The sequence below is a fragment of the Fringilla coelebs genome (genome assembly GCF_963513975.1).
Source record: "Fringilla coelebs genome assembly, chromosome: 14".
In the NCBI taxonomy this organism is placed as follows: Eukaryota; Metazoa; Chordata; class Aves; order Passeriformes; family Fringillidae; genus Fringilla; species Fringilla coelebs.
Genome location: NC_140040.1, coordinates 6,750,095 through 6,771,802, shown reverse-complemented (window position 1 = coordinate 6,771,802; position 21,708 = coordinate 6,750,095). Strand labels below are relative to the sequence as shown.

Genomic DNA, 21,708 nt, shown 5'->3' with positions numbered 1-21,708 from the left:
AGAAAAAGTGAAAGTTATTTCAGAGGCCAAGAGCTTCTGGGTGTCACTGTGCAGGACCACAGCCAGAATTAAATGCCATAGCCCATCTCTGTGATCTGCACAGCCAGAGATCCAAATCATGGAGCTATGGGAACACAAGAAGAGGAGAGAGCCCTGTGCAGAAGCTCTGCTACTCTCCTCACATTGATGCAAACATGCAAACGGATTGGTCTAACGTGCCACGGGCAGACCTTTCCTATCCTTACCGGATATTGACAAAAGGATGTTTACAAACACAGAGAAGCAGCAAGCAGGTAAAAAATGACAGATATTGCTGAACAAGAGCACTGTGCCACTGTTCAGAAGCCAATTAAAAATGGAGGCCATTGTGACGCTCATAGCATCACAGTTCCAATGAAGCCTTCACTGAAACCAGTGTTCTCTCACAACATTTAATTTACCTCCCATCCATTTTTCTCAAGCCCAGGCTGTATTTCGGATTTCGAGTCCCAGCTGGAGATAGTGCAGAACTATTCCCACACCCGAGTGCCAGTCAGAGTCTGAGTAACCAGCAATGCCTTCTGTGGGGTTCCTGCCCTGTGCCAACAGGCTGAGGGCTGGGAGCACTTGGCTGCTGCCTCAGACCCCACTGGCTGCAGGAGGCTGTGCCCTGCCCAGCTGGTGCTGAGCCTGCTGTGCCCTGGCCAGCCCGGCATACCCGTCATCCTTCTTGCCCTTCCGCTTGAGCTTCGGGGAGGCCCGGGGCGATGCCTTGACTTTCCAGTCCTTCACAGGCAGCCTCTGCGCTGATGCTTTGGCACCAAATCCACCCGACGTGGAAGCCAAGCTTGCAACTTCATCATCGTGGTCACTGTGAAGGAACAGCAAGGGAGAGGACATCACTCACAACAATGCACTGTGCCAGCCTTCACTGCAGGGATGGATTCACACAGCTCTTCATGCACACATGGCCACAGTCAGCTACAGACACCCCCACTTAACCTCTCACAGTCACCTCTACAGAGCACAGAACAGGCTGCTCTGCTTTGATCCAGGTCTGCTCAGGCTGAGCTGGGGTGCTGTGCAGCAAGGCTTGGAGGGTCCCTGCATTAGGGACAGCAGGGCCCAGGCAGCATGGCTGAACAATGCCTGCTTAGCTGCAAATCCTGGCAGACGAGCCCCAGCATGGCCTAGCAGGGAACCAAAGCAGAGCACATCCCTACAGCTTTACAGACAGCAAGCACTGGACACAGAATGCATTGCAAGAACAGAGGAGGATCAGGTGAGCCTAAGATGTCTGTGATCCTCAGTACCTTGGAGACTTTCCCCAGTGACCAGCTTCCAGTACAGGCTGCAGGTTTCAGTCTGAATTTATGTGTGGATTGTGGACAAGCCTCAGCTGTCAAAAAGGGCTGAGCTTGTCAGGCACACAGAATGTGCCCACAGAACTTCAGGGGCACTTATAAGGGAGGAAAGATGTCAGAACCTAGAAACTTACTCCTGAGGTACCCTTGCTACCTTATATAATGCACAGTATTTGGAAACTGATCCCTTAATAGGTTTTTACTGGTAATTAAACCAAGCTTGGTCCATGCTTTTAGAGGCAGCACAATCAAACCTTTCTCTACAGAGAATAAACTGGAGAGGGCCCAGAGGCCAATCTTGAGATGAGCTGAAGTCACCAGAACATGAGGAAAGCTGGGCTGCAAACCCACATTAAGTCAGGAGACAAAGCAGAGACATTCACCCCACACGTGAAGGCTGGCTGGGGACAGAGGCACAAATGCAGCCTGAGCTGAGTCCATGCAGGGTGAGAGAGGGGGCTGAGCACACTCTGGTACCTTTGCTCTGCACTGGCATCCTGGCTATCATGCTGTAGAAGGTGGTAGCTGTGTCGATGGTAGGAAGAGCTCTTGTGCTTTTCTTCAACCTCATCCCTTGGGCTAGAGAGGGGAAAAAGAAAATACCATCACAAAAGTCTCTTTCAGCTCGGATATACACTCTCTCCATGTCTCATGAGAGATCCTGATAGGAAGTCTGTAACAAAAATCACCCCACACTGATCCCACAGATCCAGGAAAAGGCAATGTTGTGTACAAGCACTAAGCACTTGAACTTGTCCATGTGCTTTTCTGGGGCCTCAAAGGGGAGAAGCAGCTCAGCTATACTTGAAGTAGTAACCAAGAACTACCTCCCAACAGACATTCATACAAGAGAGGTAAGCCACTACTCAAACCTGGCAGCACACCATTCCTCCATGAATAGCATCACCTTGGCTTTGTTCTTCCTCACTGAATACTGATCACTCAAGCAAAAATAATCAGTGCTTCCTTATTCCTTAAAGTATCTGAGGAAGTGTGTGAATTTGATGGGTCAGCTCCAACAGACAGAACTGTAACAGTGGATCCAGTCTGAGTATCACAATGATTTTGAGAGCAAACTGCACATGCTTCTAGGCTGTCATTTAGGTCTGCCTGAATGCAGGGTGCAGGAAGGACTTTACATAGAAGTGAGCGCTTGTGCAATCTCTGACAGTCAGAGACAGCTGATCTGGTATTCTGATATAAGACATCCAGAAAAATTTAAACACAGAGTGGGATTGAGGGGAGTTGCAAACCCCTACAAAAGTATTTTCTCAAGTTCATATTATGAGTAAAAGAAAAAATATTGTGTAGAAACACAGTCTTAATGCCCTCCCAGAGCCATCAGATGGGACTGTTTCCTGAAACATCCTCAGCTTTGGAGGCAAAAGGCGAGGCCTTTCTTTGCAACTCTGATGAGTGAACAGTCAAGGATTACCTGAGGGACAACACTGACCCTCTCAGCCTTCCAGTCCTCCTGAAAAGGAAGGTGTTTGCAGGTTCACATGGTGCATGTAGCCCCAGCTCAAGTGGAATCTGGAGATGCTATGTGCATCTTACTGTTCTCTTCCTACTACAGGACAGGGTCACTAATTCTGTGATGAAACCCAGCACTGGTCCAGCATAACAGATTGCTCCTTCTAAGCAGCCTAAGTGATGTTGCACCATCCTTCATTCCTGCTCCACTGCCATTTATTTTCTGACTGCTGAAGTACTTTATGTATTTATAAGAGTAGCTGCATAGAGCCAGTCCTAGAAGAGAGACATACAAGCAAACCTGACAGTTATTTTGTCAATTGATTCAACAAAAGCCTGCATCACCTGGGGCAAAATGTACTGGTTTGATTTCCAGAGCACACAAAAAAAATCTCAAGTCTCCATGTGAACATGAAGGCCAACAAAGTAGACTTTTCACCTTCTTAACAGAGATCATTTATGTTGCAAAGGGTATCAGAGAGCAAAAATGGTTAGAGGTGGCCTAGGAAGTTCAGGACACAGCACACAGGAAGGCTGACTCATCAGATCCTTCAAGGGAAAGAAGGATGGAGAACTGCTCTGGATTAATCACAACATAAGAGCTTTTCACCGAGCTGCCAATTTGGCAATGCAAACAAACTGCCCCGTGCCAGACAAAGCCAAGGGATTACCTGTCTGCCATGCTGTTCCTGGTTTCCCGGGTGATGTCAGGAGCCGCTGGCCATGGCTGACTCACAACACTGTCAGAAGATGCATTTTCCTGAGTTAAAGCAGTCTCCAGTAATGATGGAGCATTCAGTCTGTCCACCTCCACTGGAGGCATGTCCAAAGAGTGGTGGCTGTGCTCAGAGTTGTGGCGGTTCCTGGGAGACAGCAAGTGCAAGGCAGAGGCAGCTGAGGCCATGCTGTCTGCGTGGTGCCCGGGCTCCAGCCCCTCGCCGGGGAGCGCGGGCGCGGCCGCCGCGAAGCTGCGCTGCAGGGTCTCGGAAGCAATCTCTGGGATATCCTGGGACATGGCTGTGGAAGCAGAGGAAATGACGTCTGGGGAGCGCTCACGGGTGGGAGAAGCCTGGGGCACTACCAAGGGCTCCACTTCCTGCAGTTCCAGTGCTAGAGAGGAGTTTCCTGGTGCCACCTACAAACAGAAATCAAACAAGAGGCTTTAGGATAATGTGGAGACACTCCAAGAACCCCTGGTGCCTTACACTAACTGCTGTTGGAAACAGGCTGCTGTATCCTTTCCTCATGTGATTCCTTGCCTCCCACTCCTTCATCAGATGGAAAATAGTCCCAGCACTTGTAATGGACTCTCAGCTGGGTTAACAACACGCTTAAGCCAATGCTAGTTTGAACTCACTTTCAAAAGAAAATGTAACACCAATTCTACCTCCCTGCTCTGCTCCAGACTCCCTCTTCTTTGAAGGAGAACATTAGTTTTAACACTGAACATCTCCTGGACTGAAAACTTGATTCAATTTCAAGCTTTGGTCATGATCTGTTCTACACTACATCTGGAAATTAAAAGTTTAGGGATAGGAAATCACAATTTCACACTCGTCAGACCAACAAACAGGAATAAGCCTTTCCAGGTAGCACCATTTCTTAACACAAAGGCTGAGCACTTCCAGCCACTGGGATGGTGACAGCACAAGCTAGAGCTGTCCCTCTATTGCTCTATCTATAGCTGTATTGCAGCTATCTGTAGCTGTATCTCTCTTTCAGAGATACGCTGTTCTATATATGGATAAATTCCATCATGGCTGAGTAAACTGGACTGCACATCTGTGCCAGCAGCTGTGTTTTCCAAAGGACACACACAGTCCCTGTTAACATCCAAATAAGTGTAATTTCATAGAATACTAGAAAGGTTTGGGTCAGAAAGGACCTTAAAGCTCATCTTGTTCCAACCCCACTGCCATGGGCAGGGACACCTTCCACTAGACCACACTGCTCAAAGCCCCATCCAATCTGGCCACGAACACTTCCAGGGATGGGGAATCCACAACTTTCCTGGGAAGTCTATGCCAGTGCCTTACCACCCCTTGAAAAAAGAATTTCCTTCTAACATCTAACATAAACCTCCCCTCTTCTAGTTTAAAATCATTCTCCCATGCCCTATCCCTGTCTGCCCATGTAAAAAGTCACTCTTTAAAGCACTAAAAGGCCACTCTGCTCCTCAGAGCCTTTTGTTCTTCAGGCTGAGCAATTTCAGCTTGTAGAGTCTCATACACAGGTTCCTTGGCCCATGAGAAGGAAGGGAGAAGCATTTGGGGCCTTACTGGAACAGGCGCCTTTGGTGTAAGCTTGTCAGGGAGGCCTGGGATAAGAACAGAGTGACTCCTAGGACTGGTCTGGAGACTGCTGCTGCTGCTGCTCAGCGTGAGGCTGGTGTCCAGCTGCATCTTGGGGCTCACAGTCAAGTCTTCTGAAGCTCTGCAGAAACAGACACCAGCAAATCAAGCAGCCCAAAGAAATGACTGATCTGCATCAAACACTCAGGGTGAGGAGATGGGGTACAAAGGTCAGTGGAGGGGCCCTTGCTGTTTCCACTCCCACCAACGAGCGCCTGCATCTTCTAGTCCCCATAGAGCCCAGAGAGATACCATACTTTTTTTGTTGGAAACAACAAAAAAAAAGAAAAAAAAGGGGCATTGCAATCTTTTAGAATTTGAGGGGTCAGTGAGAGAATGGACCAATTGTATCTCCAGTGGACACTGTACAGAGTACAGGGAGAAACACAACACTATGAGATAGGTATGTCTCCTTTTCCTAACCCCCAGAAGTGAAGTTCTCCCCTGTTATGCAGCCCAACCCACGGTCACACTATAAGATTTTCCTACCAGTCCTAATTCTCTCCCTGTCCTTGGTGGCTGCAGAGTTCTCTTACCTGCAAACAACAACGGCCCTTTGGGAAAAGCATGGAGAGCAACAAAACTGAGCTGCATTAACAGAATCCCTATGAGGCACACATAAAACACTCTTGTTGGCCCCTAGATAACAACAGACATGTTCCAAGCTGCAATAGGGATGCAAACAGCTGCTTATACAGGGATGTTGGGACTCAGGCCAGTGTCTAACTCTGGTTACAATCTCCTCTCCTGCAAGACATGCTACAGCTCTGTGCTATCCCAAAGGCCTGTGCCAGCTCAGCTGCAGATGCATCATTTAACTCATGTGCTATTCACCTGGGCAGAGAGGCATCCGTGACAGAAGTGCTGCTCATGGCTGTGACTGCAGTCAGGGAACTGACACTGCTGCCTGGAGAGACAGCGATCTGCAAGGAAACACAGTCAGGATGGCACAGAGGGCAACAACACAACTCAGCCCGAGGAAGAAAGACTCCTAGAGAGTCTTTGGTGAAGGGGGAATAGAAAACACCTCCACAGGTTGGGTTGTTTTGCTAAGGTGCTCAGGTGCTGGTCAAAGGCAAGTCCCAAAACATCCTCATCATATGGCTGCTTTTACTGGGGAAACTGCTGAGTCCCCAGAGTGATGCCACCAGTGCAGAGGCAGAGGGCTTATGGCAGAGAGTGGGGCACTCCAGAGGGGTCTCACAAGTCTGAACAGTGCCAACAGTCCCCTGATCATTTCAGATCTGCATTCTCACAGGATCCCATCAGCAGGATGTGCAGAGGTGGCATATTTCTTCCATTAAGTTAGATCATATCCCCAAACAACGTGTAAACCAGTAAGAGCAGTCTCCCAGCTCAGATACAGCTATTTAGCAAACCCATATTTCTACAAAGCATACCTACATCAGTGGTTTTGCAGTTAAACACAGCACTTCCACACAATCTTAGGCCAGTTTAGCATTTCAGATGTGCCAACAGGTCTCTGCTCAGTCTGGTTACATGCAGAGTTTCCTGTGTGCTCTGCATTCAGCTAGCAGAGCTTATCACAGTAATTACAGCTGGAAAGTACCAAAATCCACCCCCATCCCTTGCATCACCATAACAGTGCTGATCTCTGACTACCTGTTGAAGAGAAGTACTTGGTGTCATGAATGCATCTGGAGTCATCAGCTTGGGTTTGGCATCACTGGAGAGGGAAAGGAAGTCTGCTGGCACAGGCAGATCCGCGATGCGCCGCAGGTCCGGCTGGGAGCCGTGCACAGACTCCTTCTCAGAGCCCAGCCCCTCCGTGCTCAGATCAGCCATGTGGTCTGGAAAGGCTTCAAGGGAGAGATACAAATCAGTCTGGAACTTCCCTCCAAAACTAAAGCTCTAATTCCACTAAGTATAAATTTATGCCATTGCATGCCATGCTTGATTCCAAAAAGAACAAGCAAAAACCCTGCAAGATCCCAGTCAAAGCTTAGAGCAAAGCAAATCCTGTGTTATGCTTTCTCTTTGTATGCCAGACTGGATTTTATCAGGCTTTAATAATAAAATGTCCAAGCTTCCTTTCTTCCCTAAAAGCAAGGCCAGTTGAACTGCCACATCCCAGGATGGTGAATGAGCTGAAAGAGCTCATCACAAACAGCCCGGCCCCCTCTACTCCCACAGCTCTGCTGTCACTCTGATCTCTTCCACCTGACAAGAGACAAACTTCAAGTTTCTTTCACAAGTGCCAAATCACCCAGGAAGGTGAACTCAAGCATGCACAAAGCATTAGCACTCCTGGTCTAACACATCCCAAACTCCATACTCACAATCAGGGTGTAACCAACTTCCTGCTCCGCTGCTACTCCATATTCAGAACCCTTTATGCAATGACACCACCACAGTACAAAGAGATACCCAAAACCACCCTCCTGCTCTCCCCACCAATAACCTTTAAAGGCTCAGCAACACTGAAGACCAATTTAACACACATGCTTACCAAATTCTTCATGAGAGCCATGGGCAGGCATGGAAGCACTTGTGTCAGGGCTATGAAGAGGCTGGAATCTAATCTGCACATCCTGTAGGGCCCTAGAAAGAAACAAGCATCTCTGATCAGCTTAAGAACCACCAGGAGAAGACTTAAGGCATCATTAAGGCTCAGAAGATTTCTCTTCACTGAACTAATTCCCTTGGAAAAATGCTTCAGTGTTTTCTGCCTGTCACAGAAGCAACAGAAGCTGATCCTCACTCAGCTGTGTCACCCAGTTCTGCCACCCAGGGTATTTGAGATGGTTCCCAGCACTTGTGTGAGCACAACTCTGAAATCACCCATGGCTATGGAAATACAAGTTTGTCACACCATTCAGGGCTACCTCCTGGTAAGGCCACACACACCACAGCCAGAAATGTCTATGGGGCCAAGTAGGTTTTGTTATGAGCAAAATAATTTAACTTACATTTCTACAAGTCATGCAGGGTTAGGACACACACAGACAGCTGCACACACATACTCACTTGGTGTGAACACAGAAGAGTTTTATCAGCACACCTGCTGCTGATTCAACAGCCCCAGAGCCCTGAGCACCTTCTAGAAGGGAGACAAAGGTAAAATATGAAGTTGCAAGGAAACTACACACAAAGTACTACAAAAGCATCACAGCAGGATGAACTGATAGCAAATAACCAGCATGATACAGATTCTCTTTATCAATGATCTGGATGAGGGGATCAAGACACTCTCAGTAAATTTGCAGACAACTCCACAGGATCACAGAATATCCTGAGCTGGAAGGGACCCATAAAGATCACTGTGTCCAGGCCCTGGCCCTGCACAGAACACCCCAAGAACACCCAAGTGGCTGCAAAGCTGGCCAGTGGGAAAGGGCCTGTGGGTGCTGGTTGAGAGCAGCTTAAAATCAGCCAGCATGTGCCAAGGTGGCCAAGAAGGCCATTGGCATCCTGGCCTGTTTCAGCAACAGTGTGACCAGCAGGACCAGGGCAGTGACCAGGCCACTCCTTGAATCCTGTGTTGCAATGCTTGACAACCCAGCTTAAGCCCAGTGAAGAAATTTTGCCTAACAACCAATCTAAACCTCATTGGGTGCAACCTGAGGCTGTTGCCTCTTGTCTTGTTATTTGGGAGACCAGCCTTTCACAACAAAGTCAGAACAAGCCAGGAAAGAAATCCTGACCACACAGTAGCCAAATTTTGTCACCTACCTACACTCAAGTTGTCAGTTTCCTCTTCTGCTGGGAGCACCTCGGTGTGCCGTAGCCGGCAGCGGCTGACGGCCTGGATGCCAAAGCTCAGCACCGGGTGGGTAAGGAGGAACTCTGAGATGGAGCTGAAGTAAGCCTTGCCCTCCTCTTGGTTCTGCATCAACTCCATCACATACAAGACCTGGAAATGGCAAATCAGAGCTTTCAGAGCAGACCATGCACATGCGTGGGGACTACAGTGCTGAGCATCCAAAACAGATCGGGAACAAGGTAAATAACGTGAGGAATAAAGCCTGGATCTTGAAATTTGAAATGGAACATTCAAGGGAACCACAAGCACCACACTCTTAAGGTGCTACACACTCTCCATGTAAGAACTCAATCCTGCCATGCCAGACACAAGTATCTCCAAATGAGAGCTTTACAAGGGTGAGAAATAATCCTTAAGGCTCCTCAGGATTACTCAGCTGAACCGATGCCCTTTTTCATTGAACAGTGAAATTGCTGAGTCAATTTTTATCTGCTAACATGCAAATCCCAGACCTAGGCAGCAGAACCAGTCACACACAAGGCCAATTCTGCTTCAGCCACCATTTCCCACAGGCAGCAACAAAATGAACTGCTTACTTTTCTCTGCACGTCGCTCAGTATCAGATATTCAGCGGAGAGGTCCAGGCAGACTTTCAGGCTGGGAAGAATATTCATGGAGCTGAAGATGTCAGGAGAAAAGCTACATATACAAATAAGAGGGAGGGGGCACAGACAGCAAAGTAGATTAGCCCAACCAGCATTATTGCTATGAAACGGCACTAATTACCAAAACTCCCACAGAACCTTAAGGAGTTTACAGGCCTATTACAGTGCAACCACCCACTAGAACAGAAACTCCTTTGCTGAAATCAATGCTGACATCAGCTAAGAAAGCAGCTGGGAGATGGCACGATAGGATCAAGTTATGGAGTCTGAACACTGAAATGGAAGGTGACACTTAGTCATTACTCATCATGTTCCACATTCATAGGAGTATAAGAGTCAATGCTACAGATTCAAAACCAAACATCCACCAAATCAAAATAACCCTTCCACAAGTTTTGGACCTTCTGTAGTGTGAGGTGGAAAAAGCAGCATTTGGCTCTACGTCATTTCTTCTCATTTAAAGAGGGAAAATCTGAAGTGGCCTTAAGCATGTTCGTGGTGAGAGAGGCCATGATCCACCATCAGAAAAATAAAATTAGGGGACCTAAGCTGAGTCAAGGGATGGATTAAAGCACAATTTCAATTTCTGAACCTACATGGCTCAACATTTAAGCCTTGGATAATTTCTTAAGCTCTATCAACACAGCAGCTTCTCAAAATTTAAACAGAAAAAGCACTAATAGGAAAAGATCCTAGACTGGTTACTGAATATCTAACATTTATAGAGAAGAAAAATTCAAGGTGTGCAGTTCTGTTGTGCAATCTCCCCTCATGCTACAGCTATGTCTATGCTTTACAGAACAAAGCAAAGACAACAGATCTTGGTAAAACAAATAATAAAAGTATAAACTTCCCTGGCCTTGCCTAAGCCTGACCTGACAGTCTGCCACAGCTGAGAGCTTCTAACAGCAGGTCAGGCAAAGGAGTAAAATCCATGGGACACCAGGGATCACCTTTGCAAATTCAGTACCCTTAAATCCCAGCCTTCAGGGGCACCCAGGCACACGTACCGAACAGTCTGCAAACAGGTCCAAGACACCGTGCACCACATCTTCAGTTCTCTGTTCTGATCGGCTCCTGTGATGAGAAACCTCCAGAAGGGAACTCTGTAGGCACAACAGATCCAAATTCTCTTAAAGAAGATTGGTCCTTCCCAGAAAAGCTCCTCACAAGCTGCCCATGGCTGATTTTGCCCAACCATGGCTTAAGAGTTCCCAGAAAATTTCTGCTCTGAGGCAGACTAGAAACCACTACACCTCTCAGAAACCTTAAGGCCACAAGTGAAGAAACAATAACAATAAAAGCTATATTTTCAGCAATGGGCAGTTGAAATCTGGAGGACTAACACGCCATTTAAGACTGACCATATCACAAACCTGAGAGGACTCAGGTTTATCTGAAGTCTCAATTTAGAATTCTCATTACTTTCATGGAATTGGCACTATGATTAAGGGCACTTTAGGTTTTGCTTCAGAGTCTTATTTATTTCTCCATCACTAGAAAACTGACTACAAAGATGACAGGAGTTGTTCCTGCTACTAAGCTAAAAATTTTAAGTATGATTCATTTACAAGGAACTTTCAAGGTAAGGCAGAGTTAGAAAACAATGCTGAACTTTAATACTTGAAGCACAGGACTGGGGACTTACTCTGGGTCTTGTTTTTTATGGTTGTCACAAAAGAGCAGGCAGGAAAGAGGCCTACCCTCATGGGGTTTCCACTCATGAAGACACCTGGGAATAAATCACAGAAAACATCCAAGTGTGAAGGGAGGGGTAAATGAGGAGAATGCTGAACACACAACTCCTTGTCCAGAAGCCATAAATGATTACTGACTTGTAGCTCTCCTTATATAAAATAAGGAGATCACACAGACAAATATTGTTACCAATAAATAAATAAAATCTCATGTTGCCATTTGGTCTGGTGTCATAACAAAAATACAATGCAAGAAGTCAACATTGAGAAGAACAGCTCAGAGCAGCTTCCCGCATTTACACAGACAGTGCAAAAGACTTTGACTACAGCTTGTACAAAGCACAGAACTCCTGTTTCTAGATACAGCTCTCTGCTTTTTTCATAAGCCTATGATATGATATTCAGTGGTGCAATTTTTCAGCAACAAATTACAAACACTTTTGCCATATCTTTATAATGTCCCGAGAATGACCATCACAGATAATTCTGTATCAAGGAAATTCTTCCAGAGAAAATGCTGCTCTCTGTTCCAAGATCCTTCATTTCCCAATTCTCCAGTTACCTTGGCTCATCCTGTCCCTCAATATAGATCTGCCAGAATTTTACAAAACCATCATGGCTTGCTGTGGCCAACACAGTTCCATCTGGAGAAAGTGCTCCCTCGCTCAGGCACTACACAGAAGGGGGGAAAGAGACACAGAAAAGTAATTTCATAGCTTTTCTGACTTTACAAGAAGAAAAGGCTCTATCTTCAAGCAAGAATTTGACTAACAATCTGATAGTAGAGGAGGCTAGTTATTTCTAACAGAAACTGGTAGCTTCTAATGTTAAGCCTTTTAACTCTTCACAGAACAACTGACAGGCACCCTCTTTCTTGGTAATAATAAACCATCACCTTTTCCAGACAGCAAATTCAAGTACAAGGGATTCTGTTGCCACTGCTCTTACTCTTATTCATGTTATGAATAGAGCTCATTTTGGTTTGGGCTCTTCTGGCTTTTACAATCATAACTGCCTCACAACTGTTCTTTTTACAGCCAACTGTTTTAAGAACTGCAGCTCCTGAGACACTATAACCCAAAGAAAACCCAAAGAACCCAGGTTTGTACCGTGCTGTGGCCTTTCACCACAATGAAACCTTCTTTGATATCAGGCACTTCCACCGGCCAGGAGCTGTTGTTGGTTCGGATGATGTCCAAATCCCACACCTCTGCCTGGAAAACAAACATGCAGACACACAGGTTTATTTTTATAACCACTGGTTTGATCCAGAGAACTTCCTAGATCCTTATCTTATGGCCTGATACACCAGCCCAATGGAAGTGTGTGACATACACCTTCCCATTTCCACACAATTTGGCCATTCAATGCTTTCCTGGCACTGCACATAACAGAGGGAATTGCTCTTGGCATCTGTAGCTGCTGTCCACCAAGCCCCTCCCTCGGGTACTGTCTCAGCCTGAACAGACAAGTGATGTCTCTGTTTCAAGTGGCTCTTGGCATTTGATGGTGAGCAGAAGTTCCCTTTCCATCCTGCTGAGGCCCAGAGAATCATCTCTCCTGGGAAGAGAGGAATCCAACATCTTACAGGAGGATCCCCAACATGGACTAGACAGAAGCCTTTACAACTTCATTGCAAACTCAGCTCTTTCCTCCATTAAATCCTCTCCTAATGGTAAATTAGGGCAACATTTCCAAAGCAGTTTCCTTACCCTGTCCTCATGCAACAACGCCAAGGTCTGGCTCCCCTCCTCGCCGCTCTCCTCGTTATCGTCGGGGATGAAGGGGCACCAGATGATTCTCCGGAAGGTGTTCAGGGGGGTACTGTCAGGTCGCTTGATGTTAACCAAGATCTCCTCTCTGATCACCAGGGTTAAGAAATGTAACATTCTGGCTCTGCTGCTAATGCCCAGCAATAATCTGTTCAGGCTTGGTCTGCTGTTTTAATACTGTTAAACCTCAAGGGTTTTTGGGCCATTGATTGAAAAAGGAAGCAGGTAAAGGGATTCTGCTGAGAAAGCAGCCAAGCTAGAGTTTCCTCACTGACAGAAGAGCTTCAGCTTACAAAAGTTTATAGGTTCTCACAATTTTCTCTTGCAGGCTGCAGTGACAGGATAAGCACAACAGGGGCACACAGCCACATCAGAATGTGCAATCCATCAGACAGCTAATGATTAGATGATTCTTTAGCATTGCAACACTACCAGGGAATGACAGAAGAGCTACCACACTGGCCCCAGCTGAGTGCTCGAGTGCAACACTACAAATCAGGGCTTCAACAACTACCACCACCTTTGCTCCAGTTGCTTTTGAAATGATGGTGCACAATTAAAATTATAAATCTACACTCTGAGGTGACATACCTCACACGTTTCCCAGAAGCACTGAGCAATCACTCCTAGCAATTAAAAGGAAAATATTTAGGGTAATGAACACTGAAAATAAATTTCAGGGCCACTAAAAAGATGACAGGTTTGGAAGGAAGACAGTGAGTGGATGGGATATATTGCATCCTCTTCCCTAGAGAAGTAACTGAAGAAAAGAGGTAGAACCAGACAAGACAAACCTCTGTCACACACTTGAGGTGACACTGTCCATGCCCAAGGCCAGCTGCTACACACTGACACTTCTCACCGTCTACTTTGCCTGGACCAGGAGCACTGAGCTGCTCCTAGAATTTCAAGCAATGCAATATCAAGTAATGACTGTACTGAATGCAGGTAAAAGATGACAGATTTGATACCCTGGAAGGGGCATAACTATCCATCTTTCCCCTACAAAGGCTACAAAATCAAAGGGTAATGTTGGGGTTGCAGTCGCATCTAATCATTACACAGAGGCTGACAGGAGGTGTATTTGGACAAGATACTGGATTTTTTCTTTATCCATGGCCAGGCGCCAGACAAAAAGGTTGCCAGCCTCGTCCAGGCAGGCCAGCTGGTTGGAGTTGAGGTGAGCAAAGGCCAGGTCTGCCACACCTCCCGTGAATCCCTTCAGCAAGGTCCGCTCAGCAGTGCTGACACTCAACACCCGCACCATGGCAGAGCCATTGCTGGCAGCTGTGAGACACACAGAGGGAGAAGTCACCATTCGTGTCTGTGGTTTCTCTGCATAATTCTCATCAACTTCTCATAATTCTCATAAATGTCTCATAATTCCCAGGATTATCCTCATTAAAGATGCTGCAATTAAACACTAGGCCTAAACCTTCATCCTGAGCTTGCCATGCTTTCAAGGCTGACCTCCAGTGACAGTGAATTAATTTTATTAGCAATTTAATTTTCAGTTACTGGAGAAAAGGAGTCACTGAGAGGCAGATAGCTCAGATACATGTTCCGTAAATGGAAGCAAAAGGCATGAGTGTTCACCCTGCAGAAAGCACTGCTTTTTGGCTTGCATGACTGAAAAAAAGATGCTTCAGAATGTGAGCACACTAAGCTAAGTTTCCAGCTTCCCCTTTTCAGACAGACACCAATCACTACAAAGCAGGCAGTCTTACAGAGATCATGGTGCTTTCACTTCCTGATGCCCACATCAGTCCTAGCAAACCACTCAGCTTCCCAGTGTTACTACACCCTTTAAGATCATCAGGTCCAACCAGCAGAACCGTCATGCTCACCACTAAACCATGTCCTCAAGTGCCATATCTATGTGTTTTTTGAACACTTCCAGGAACGGTGACTTCACCACTTCCCTGAGCAGGGCAGTTCCAACATTCTAATTTTTCCTAATACCTAATTTAAACCTTCCCTGGCACAACTTGAGACTGTTTCCTCTCATCCTGCCACTTTCTTTCCCATATGCTGTGAAACAATCTTTCCCTGTGTTGTTCTGCATTCCTCTCTCTATTGCACAAGGCACTGCAGCTGCATTGCTCTTTGGATCCTCAAAATTTAGCCTTAAACTGAAGTCTAAAATTATGCAAGCAAATCTATCACAAACACTTATCTGCTGAAATTACCATGGGGCTGTTTCTGTGCTTTGCTACAGAGCAGTTTGTTTGCTGCAGAAATATTTATTTAGAGGAGGAATATGAACATCAGCTCTCCAGTAAAACCAATGTAGTCCTTCAGCTTTTCCTACATGCCCACTGAGTCCTTCTCTTTAATTTCTAGCTCCCACATAACAAACTCTTCTCTCTCCCATTGCTTATATTTCCTCTATAACAGCACTCTGACCTGAGTATTGCATGGTATGTTTCAATTAGTGCCAGTTATGTTGTTCTGATGCAAACTCTGCCTTTCTTAATGATACACAGAGCAAAAGAACACAAATCACAACTAAGACAAGAAGGTAACTCACCTCTAATGGCATAAGCCAGGTAAGAGTTTGAAACAGCTATCAGATTGCCATAATAGTACTTCTGCTCCCAGTCATATCTAGCAACAGGCTGTATCTTCACCTGTTCAGGAGAAAGAAAACAAAACATGAGGAGTGTCTGGAATTACCTTTTCCATCTTTGTGGTCCCTTAGTTCGCTGCATACTAAGGAACAAACTGGAACAGAAAATGGAAAAACACAAAATGGAAAATTAAGGAACAAAGTGGAAAAGGGCTGAGTGGATCAAGACCAGATGTCTCTCTCCTAATCATCAGCATTTGTTCTGAGCATGGCTTAGTTCTCTGCTCAGCACCAGTTCTAATTTCAGCATACTGGTTCTTGCAGCTCTGACCTGCTGGTCAGAGCTCTCAGCAGGACTGACGCCAGCAAAACAGCCAGGGAAACCTTCCCTTCAGGGTGCAGAGAGGAAACAACCAGCAGAAAAATCATGTTTGTGGAGAAAGGACACTTTCCCAGGAACCTACAGCTTAGATCATGAACTTCTGAAAATGAGAAGATAACTCAGCCAGACTCTGGAGTAACAGAAACAATCAGTTACAAGATAGTGCTCCAACTTTTTTCTCCTTGTTAAAAGTCTTTGACAAACTTCTACCTAATTACAAACTCCTATGACATAAGAAAGAAAATTCAAGCATGTGCTGATGTGACTGAGAGAGACCATGCTTTCTCTTGATCCTTACCTTGTTACTCCCTCTGGCCTTACTGGTGATGCTGGAATCACTGCTGGCCACTACCTCCACGTCTTTTGCTGATATCACTAAGCATGTGGAGCTGTCATCACCAGAAAGGCAGCTTTGGAAAAAAGAAAGGGGGGGGAAATCAGACAGGACTCACAGAAAAAGAATATTCAACACTTAATGTTAAATTTATAATTTTAACAGCAACACAGCAGGATCTGAGCATCTAAGAGCCTGAGCTGAACAAGCGAAGACAGAAACTTCTCTTAGCTGAGTCTCCCTTCCCTGTGTGTCACAGGTTTGAGAGAGTCAAACACCTGCTCAGTTCAGCCTAAAAACCTTCAATTTTTAGGCTGAACCAGCAGAACGTCATCAACTAAACAGTGCACACTGCTCATGGTTCTCATGGCATCCTCTTCAAAAACCATGACCAGAGAACCCAAGCAGACGATACTTCCATGAGCTCTGCAACACCTCAGGTGACTTGGGTCCCTGAAGGAGTCCTGCTGGACATCTACAGGGGAACCACAAATTTCAACCAGAGCCCTCATGATTTACATATTCTCTGACCTGCAATTTTCACATGGACAGTTCTGTTTCCCTTCTCTGAACAATTCTGCAGGTAATCTTCTGTTCCTGAGATGCAAGGATGGCAGACTCCATGCATCAGCCTCGCAAAAGCTACAAAAGCTCTAACCAAGAGCACTGGCTCACCACTGCCACCTGAACTGAACATAAAACCCATTGTCAGATGCCCAGCATGCATCTCCACGCTCCAGAGAACCGAATTTGAGCTGTTTTCTACTCGCTCTCAGCATTTCTTTGCCAAAACTTACATGACTTGTTTCTCCTGCAAGGCTCCTAGGGAGATGCTGCGATGCACTGGCTTGGCCAAAGCAGGTCCATCTCCGCTCCCAAGGGGGTCAGGCACCAGCAGCCCATTCAGGTCCCCGTTGTACGAATTCGACGGTCTCTGGTTCTCATTCACCGAACCTGAGGAAAAGCAAGACCAGCTGTGCCCAACGTGCATTTAAAAGAAACAGCACTGTGTGAAACACACCACCTGCAGGTGCTTTTTGTCAGCCTCTATTGGTCTGTCAGGTAGAATATGCTGAATTGGTTGGGAGAAGTGTTCTACAAAAAGGATGTGTAGAGACCTCCCGTGTGATGACAAACTCACCTTCACACATCTGAGTGAAATAGTTCTTTTTCCTTCACAAGCAAATCAGAGAAACTCTGAAGAGTATGTTTCAAGGAACTTAACCTGGCTCAAGGAGCAAATAGCTTTAGATCAGAAAAACTAAGCTGGTAATTCAGATTTATTGAATCAAGCGCCAGACCAAAAGGTTCTTGACAAGTCACTTCTAACCCTCAGGCCTGCAGAGGGACCTCTGAAGTCCAGCAGTGCATGGATCAGCTGCAACATTTGGGGCTGGCTGGAAACAATACATTTGTTACTTTCCAAAACCTGTCCAGGTGTTTAAGTAATTTTCCTAGAAAACTCAGCAGCTGTGCATTTGGGGTTCCCATATCTTTCCCTTGGTTGAACAATCACAGAGAAGTTTATAGCACTCAAACTTTGTGTAAAGCAGCCATTTGTTCAGAGCCCCAGCTGTGCTTTGAAGAGTGTGTGTGCCCTGACTTTGCACATCTGGCCTAGCACAAGCTGTTTGGTGGCTTCCATGCCTTCTGAAGGCTTTAGGAGGGGACAGACGTAACAGGGGGTGAAGGAGACTGTTCTTCTTCACTAGCAAGGCAAATATTTGACAACCCCCACAGGAGAGCAAGGCCCCTCCATCTGCACCCCCACATCAGCATACCAAGGAAAAGCCGCCTCGCTGGAAATTTTCCCTGGTTTTGAAACCCGAAATTTCGTATACTGTTGCCAGGTAACAACTGCTGCTGAGCTCTTGCAAAATGGCTGCTCCCAGGACCAGAACTCCCCATCACTAGCACATGTAACAAACCTAAACATAACTGTGGGCAAGAGGCAGATCCTTCCAAAGTGAGACAACCTTTCTGCTACTGAATAGGCTTCAACAGATCAGGGTGAGTGCTGCTGCTGCCTAAAACACAAATGCAATTATTCATTTGCCAGATTCATTATGGACACAGAAATATGCAGTGACAGGGTGCCCCAATGCAGGAACAATTTGGACACCCACCTCAGTGTAGAAAAAGCAGCAGCACTCACACAGCACAAGGAACTTCAGGCAAGGGAATGTGATCCAGCACCTCCCACTGGTGCTGTTCTTGCTGTTACAGGATTAAGATGTGCCCCTTATTCCTACAGCATACGGTGGGTGCTTGTCCAGTTGCAGCTACTTCCACTGACAGCACTTGATCCTTTGTGACCAAAGGCAGGAAAATATTCCCTACAGAAAAAGCATCCAGTCTCCCAGAGAAAGATGATACGTGCTTTGCCCTTTTGCAGCCACAGCAAAGTCTCATGTAAGTACTGCTGCTCTTTTACACACAGCAGGACAGTGATGTTTGCTCCATGAGAAAAAGGAAGGAGGAAACACTCCCCAGAGGCTGATGGGCCCAGCATCAGCTCACCCAAGTTCTGGAAGGGGCATAGCTCAGTCTGTGCTAGTGGAAGCCAGACAAGCACAGGTGTTGCCTGTGCACAATCCTGGAGGCATAGAAGAAGGGAAGAGGCTCTATTTAGCAAGAACATGAACTAAACCAAAAGGTTAAGCCAGACTGGTAGATCGAGGTCTCAAAGGGAAAGAAGGGTGTTTGTATTCATTACCTTTTCAAAGAGCAGGAGCAGTCAGAACTGAGACTGAACTCCTCCTGCTCCCACCATCAGCTGCACCAGGAGATGCCAGCCTGTACTGAACACTGCCCTGATACACCACGAGCAGGGTGAGCCCACGTAACACCTGCTTAGCAGCAGAGATCTCTGCGTGGATGGAAGGATCCTGCCCAGCACCAGCAGGGATGCTCCTCCTCAGCACAGTGGCACTGACAGCCTGTCCCCACATCCCAGCAGGCAGGTCCATACTTTGGCAACAGCTACTGAAGCACTGGATGAAGTTGCCAAAACAGGGAGAAGCTGTGTCAAGAGAGACAGACTGGGTAGTGGATTACATTTTCACAATCACCAAGCCCAGCAGAATTAAAAAAGTATTGTGACAGCTGTAAACTCTTTAGAGGAGGGAGTGTTTCTTGCCACCTGCCTGAACAGCACCTAGAGGAACACAACACTGCTCACAGCTACCTGCACATGGTACTGCAAAACTTGAAGGCTCCCCTATTCCTCTCCCCTGGCATCCTAACAGGAGTTTCAGAGACTTTCAGCTAACATGTGCACTCTTCTTCTTCCCCTTATTATGTCAGTCTTTTCAAGTTTATTTGCTGTTACCCAGGCAGTGATTTCTTCTGAGAACCACCACAGGTTCCTTCTGTGAACTTCCTGCCCACTTGCTCCTTCTCCTCTCAAATGCCTTCTTGTGCACTGGAGCTAACAGAGAAGGTAAAAAGGGAAGGAACAGGAAAGAAGAATGAAAGAAATAAGGCATATTCTGTCAATAACTCCTTGACTTCAACCAGCAGGAGAAGCTGCTTCAGGAGAAAGTCATCTTGAGCAACAACTCCAACCATTTCTCAACCACAACATATCCTTTCAGTTCAGAAACTGCTTGTGAAATGAGTGTTCCCCATCCCTGCACTGAGCTCTCCTTCCAGTCTTCCAAGTACAGTGCCGCACTACAAACAAAAAATGTATTTTACTTGTAAGAATTAGAATTCAGGAACGTGCTAGCACTGCAGAAACCACAGAAACTATTCCAATTAATGAGAAGATTCTCTAAGGGTAGTAGAGCTAATGAAGCTGCCTTCCTGTAGACTTATTCCATCACCTCACAGGCCTGTACAGCCCTCCACAACCATCCCACACCCAACCTCTTTTCCTTTTGGCCAAGCAAAAGGCAACACACATGGGAGTTCCTTTGGAGGTAACACATTCCTGCTGAGTCTCAGGACATTTTGAAGTTATGTTATTCCTGTCCTGCCTTTCCCTTGAAAGGAGCACAACAGGGGCATAATTCTGTCCTCTGCCCAGAGGCTAAGATATTTTTGCAAAGTATTCATGTCTCAGCCTCCTCACCACATTTGACTGAAACACCACGGCAGGTTCAACAAGGGAGATGAGAGAGAGCCGAAGCTCCAGGAGAGTCCAGCTGATTCCTGAGCCCACTGCTGATACTCCTACAGGCAGAAGGGAGCCCGCTACACTCTGAGCAGAGAGGTATGATAATTCAGAGCACAGGGAGAAGACTCACAACCACTTCAGAAGAGGTATTTGTGATCCCATTTCACGTACAAATAAGGAGAGTGAAAAGTTCCTGTAAAGAGGGAACCTGGCACTGATCTCGGAGCAGCCGACCAGCCCCTTCCACTCAGCCCAGAGAGACGCCTGGGAAACACTCCAAGTACTCCTGGGAAGGGGGGACACTCGTGTCACCCAGGTCGGTGCTCTTCAGCTCCCAGCAGCAGCACCTCCCAGCCGAATGGAGCCCCGAGACGGCCGCAGCAGCAAGCTCTGGGGCCGGCCTGCTTTCGCTCTGCCCAGCGCCACCAACCCTCTCCCTCAAGGCAGGTCCCCAGCCCGGGGGCGCCTCTCCTCCCCGGCCGCTCCTCACCGCGCCGCCGGCTCCGGGCTCTGCGGGGAGCGAGGCAGTGCCGAGCGGGACCCCCTGGCCCTGGGCAGGTCGGAAGGCGCTGCCAGGCGCCCCGAGGCGAAGCGGGCCCGGCCGGGCCCCGAGCGCGGCCGCTGACAACCGGCGGGGCGGCGGCGCAACGGCCGAGGGGCTCCCGCGGCGCGGCCCGAGACAAGGCCCCGCCCGGCCTGGCCCGGCGGCCTCTCGCGCCCCCCCGGTCCCTGCTCCTCACCTCCCGGCCGGTCCAGCTTGAGGATGTCCCGCAGGTGCTGGGTGGCGTCCTCGATGTCGATGCTGGAGCAGGAGGCCATGGGGCCCGGCGCGCCGCCCGCCCGCGCCGCCGCCACCGCGCTGCCCGGCCCGGCCCCGCCGCCCGCGCTTCCGCCTCCGGCCCGGCCCTGCGAGCGCCGGGCGGAAACCGCCGCCCGAACGGAGCGTTCCCGGCGCGGCGGGGGCGGAGCCGGGAGCGGCGGGGCCGGGCCGGGCCGGGCCGGGCCGGGCAGCGCGGCCCGGAGCTCCCCCGCAGCCCCCACCCGCCCCCGCCCCCGCCAGGCTGGGGACAGTCGCCCTGGGCCAGCCCCGCTCACAGCGGCTCCCGCCGAACGCGAGGAGGCTGCACACGCCGCACAGCGCGGGACCTGAGCAGGGCTGCAGGCGCCAACTCCTGGGGGGCGGCACGGGAGCCACCCCCTGTGTTCGCCGGGGGAGAACACACAGGTGTCCTGCTTGGCTTTGAGAGGGCGCGGAGACTGACTGCAGGCTACCACCAC

The 21,708-nt window shown here is 47.8% G+C and overlaps 1 protein-coding gene across 2 annotated transcripts in view; it reads right to left on the bottom strand.

Moving 5' to 3' along the window:
- Positions 1-21,301, bottom strand: part of EDC4 (enhancer of mRNA decapping 4) — a 31,142-nt gene extending 9,841 nt beyond the window's left edge. For both annotated transcript variants that reach the window (XM_084215219.1, XM_084215220.1), the window contains exons 1-20: positions 21,171-21,301; positions 17,108-17,264; positions 16,275-16,386; positions 15,556-15,655; positions 14,123-14,312; positions 12,966-13,113; positions 12,363-12,467; positions 11,816-11,925; positions 11,205-11,288; positions 10,567-10,662; positions 9,488-9,590; positions 8,861-9,041; positions 8,156-8,228; positions 7,638-7,729; positions 6,791-6,987; positions 6,002-6,090; positions 5,096-5,249; positions 3,488-3,951; positions 1,821-1,922; positions 698-850 (exon numbers count right to left, since the gene is read on the bottom strand). In XM_084215219.1, the coding sequence (XP_084071345.1) occupies positions 698-850; positions 1,821-1,922; positions 3,488-3,951; positions 5,096-5,249; positions 6,002-6,090; positions 6,791-6,987; positions 7,638-7,729; positions 8,156-8,228; positions 8,861-9,041; positions 9,488-9,590; positions 10,567-10,662; positions 11,205-11,288; positions 11,816-11,925; positions 12,363-12,467; positions 12,966-13,113; positions 14,123-14,312; positions 15,556-15,655; positions 16,275-16,386; positions 17,108-17,264; positions 21,171-21,249 (2,789 nt within the window). In that variant the 5' untranslated portion in view covers positions 21,250-21,301. The remainder of the gene's footprint in view (positions 1-697; positions 851-1,820; positions 1,923-3,487; positions 3,952-5,095; positions 5,250-6,001; positions 6,091-6,790; positions 6,988-7,637; positions 7,730-8,155; positions 8,229-8,860; positions 9,042-9,487; positions 9,591-10,566; positions 10,663-11,204; positions 11,289-11,815; positions 11,926-12,362; positions 12,468-12,965; positions 13,114-14,122; positions 14,313-15,555; positions 15,656-16,274; positions 16,387-17,107; positions 17,265-21,170) is intronic.
- Between the last annotated feature and the right edge of the window lie 407 nt (positions 21,302-21,708).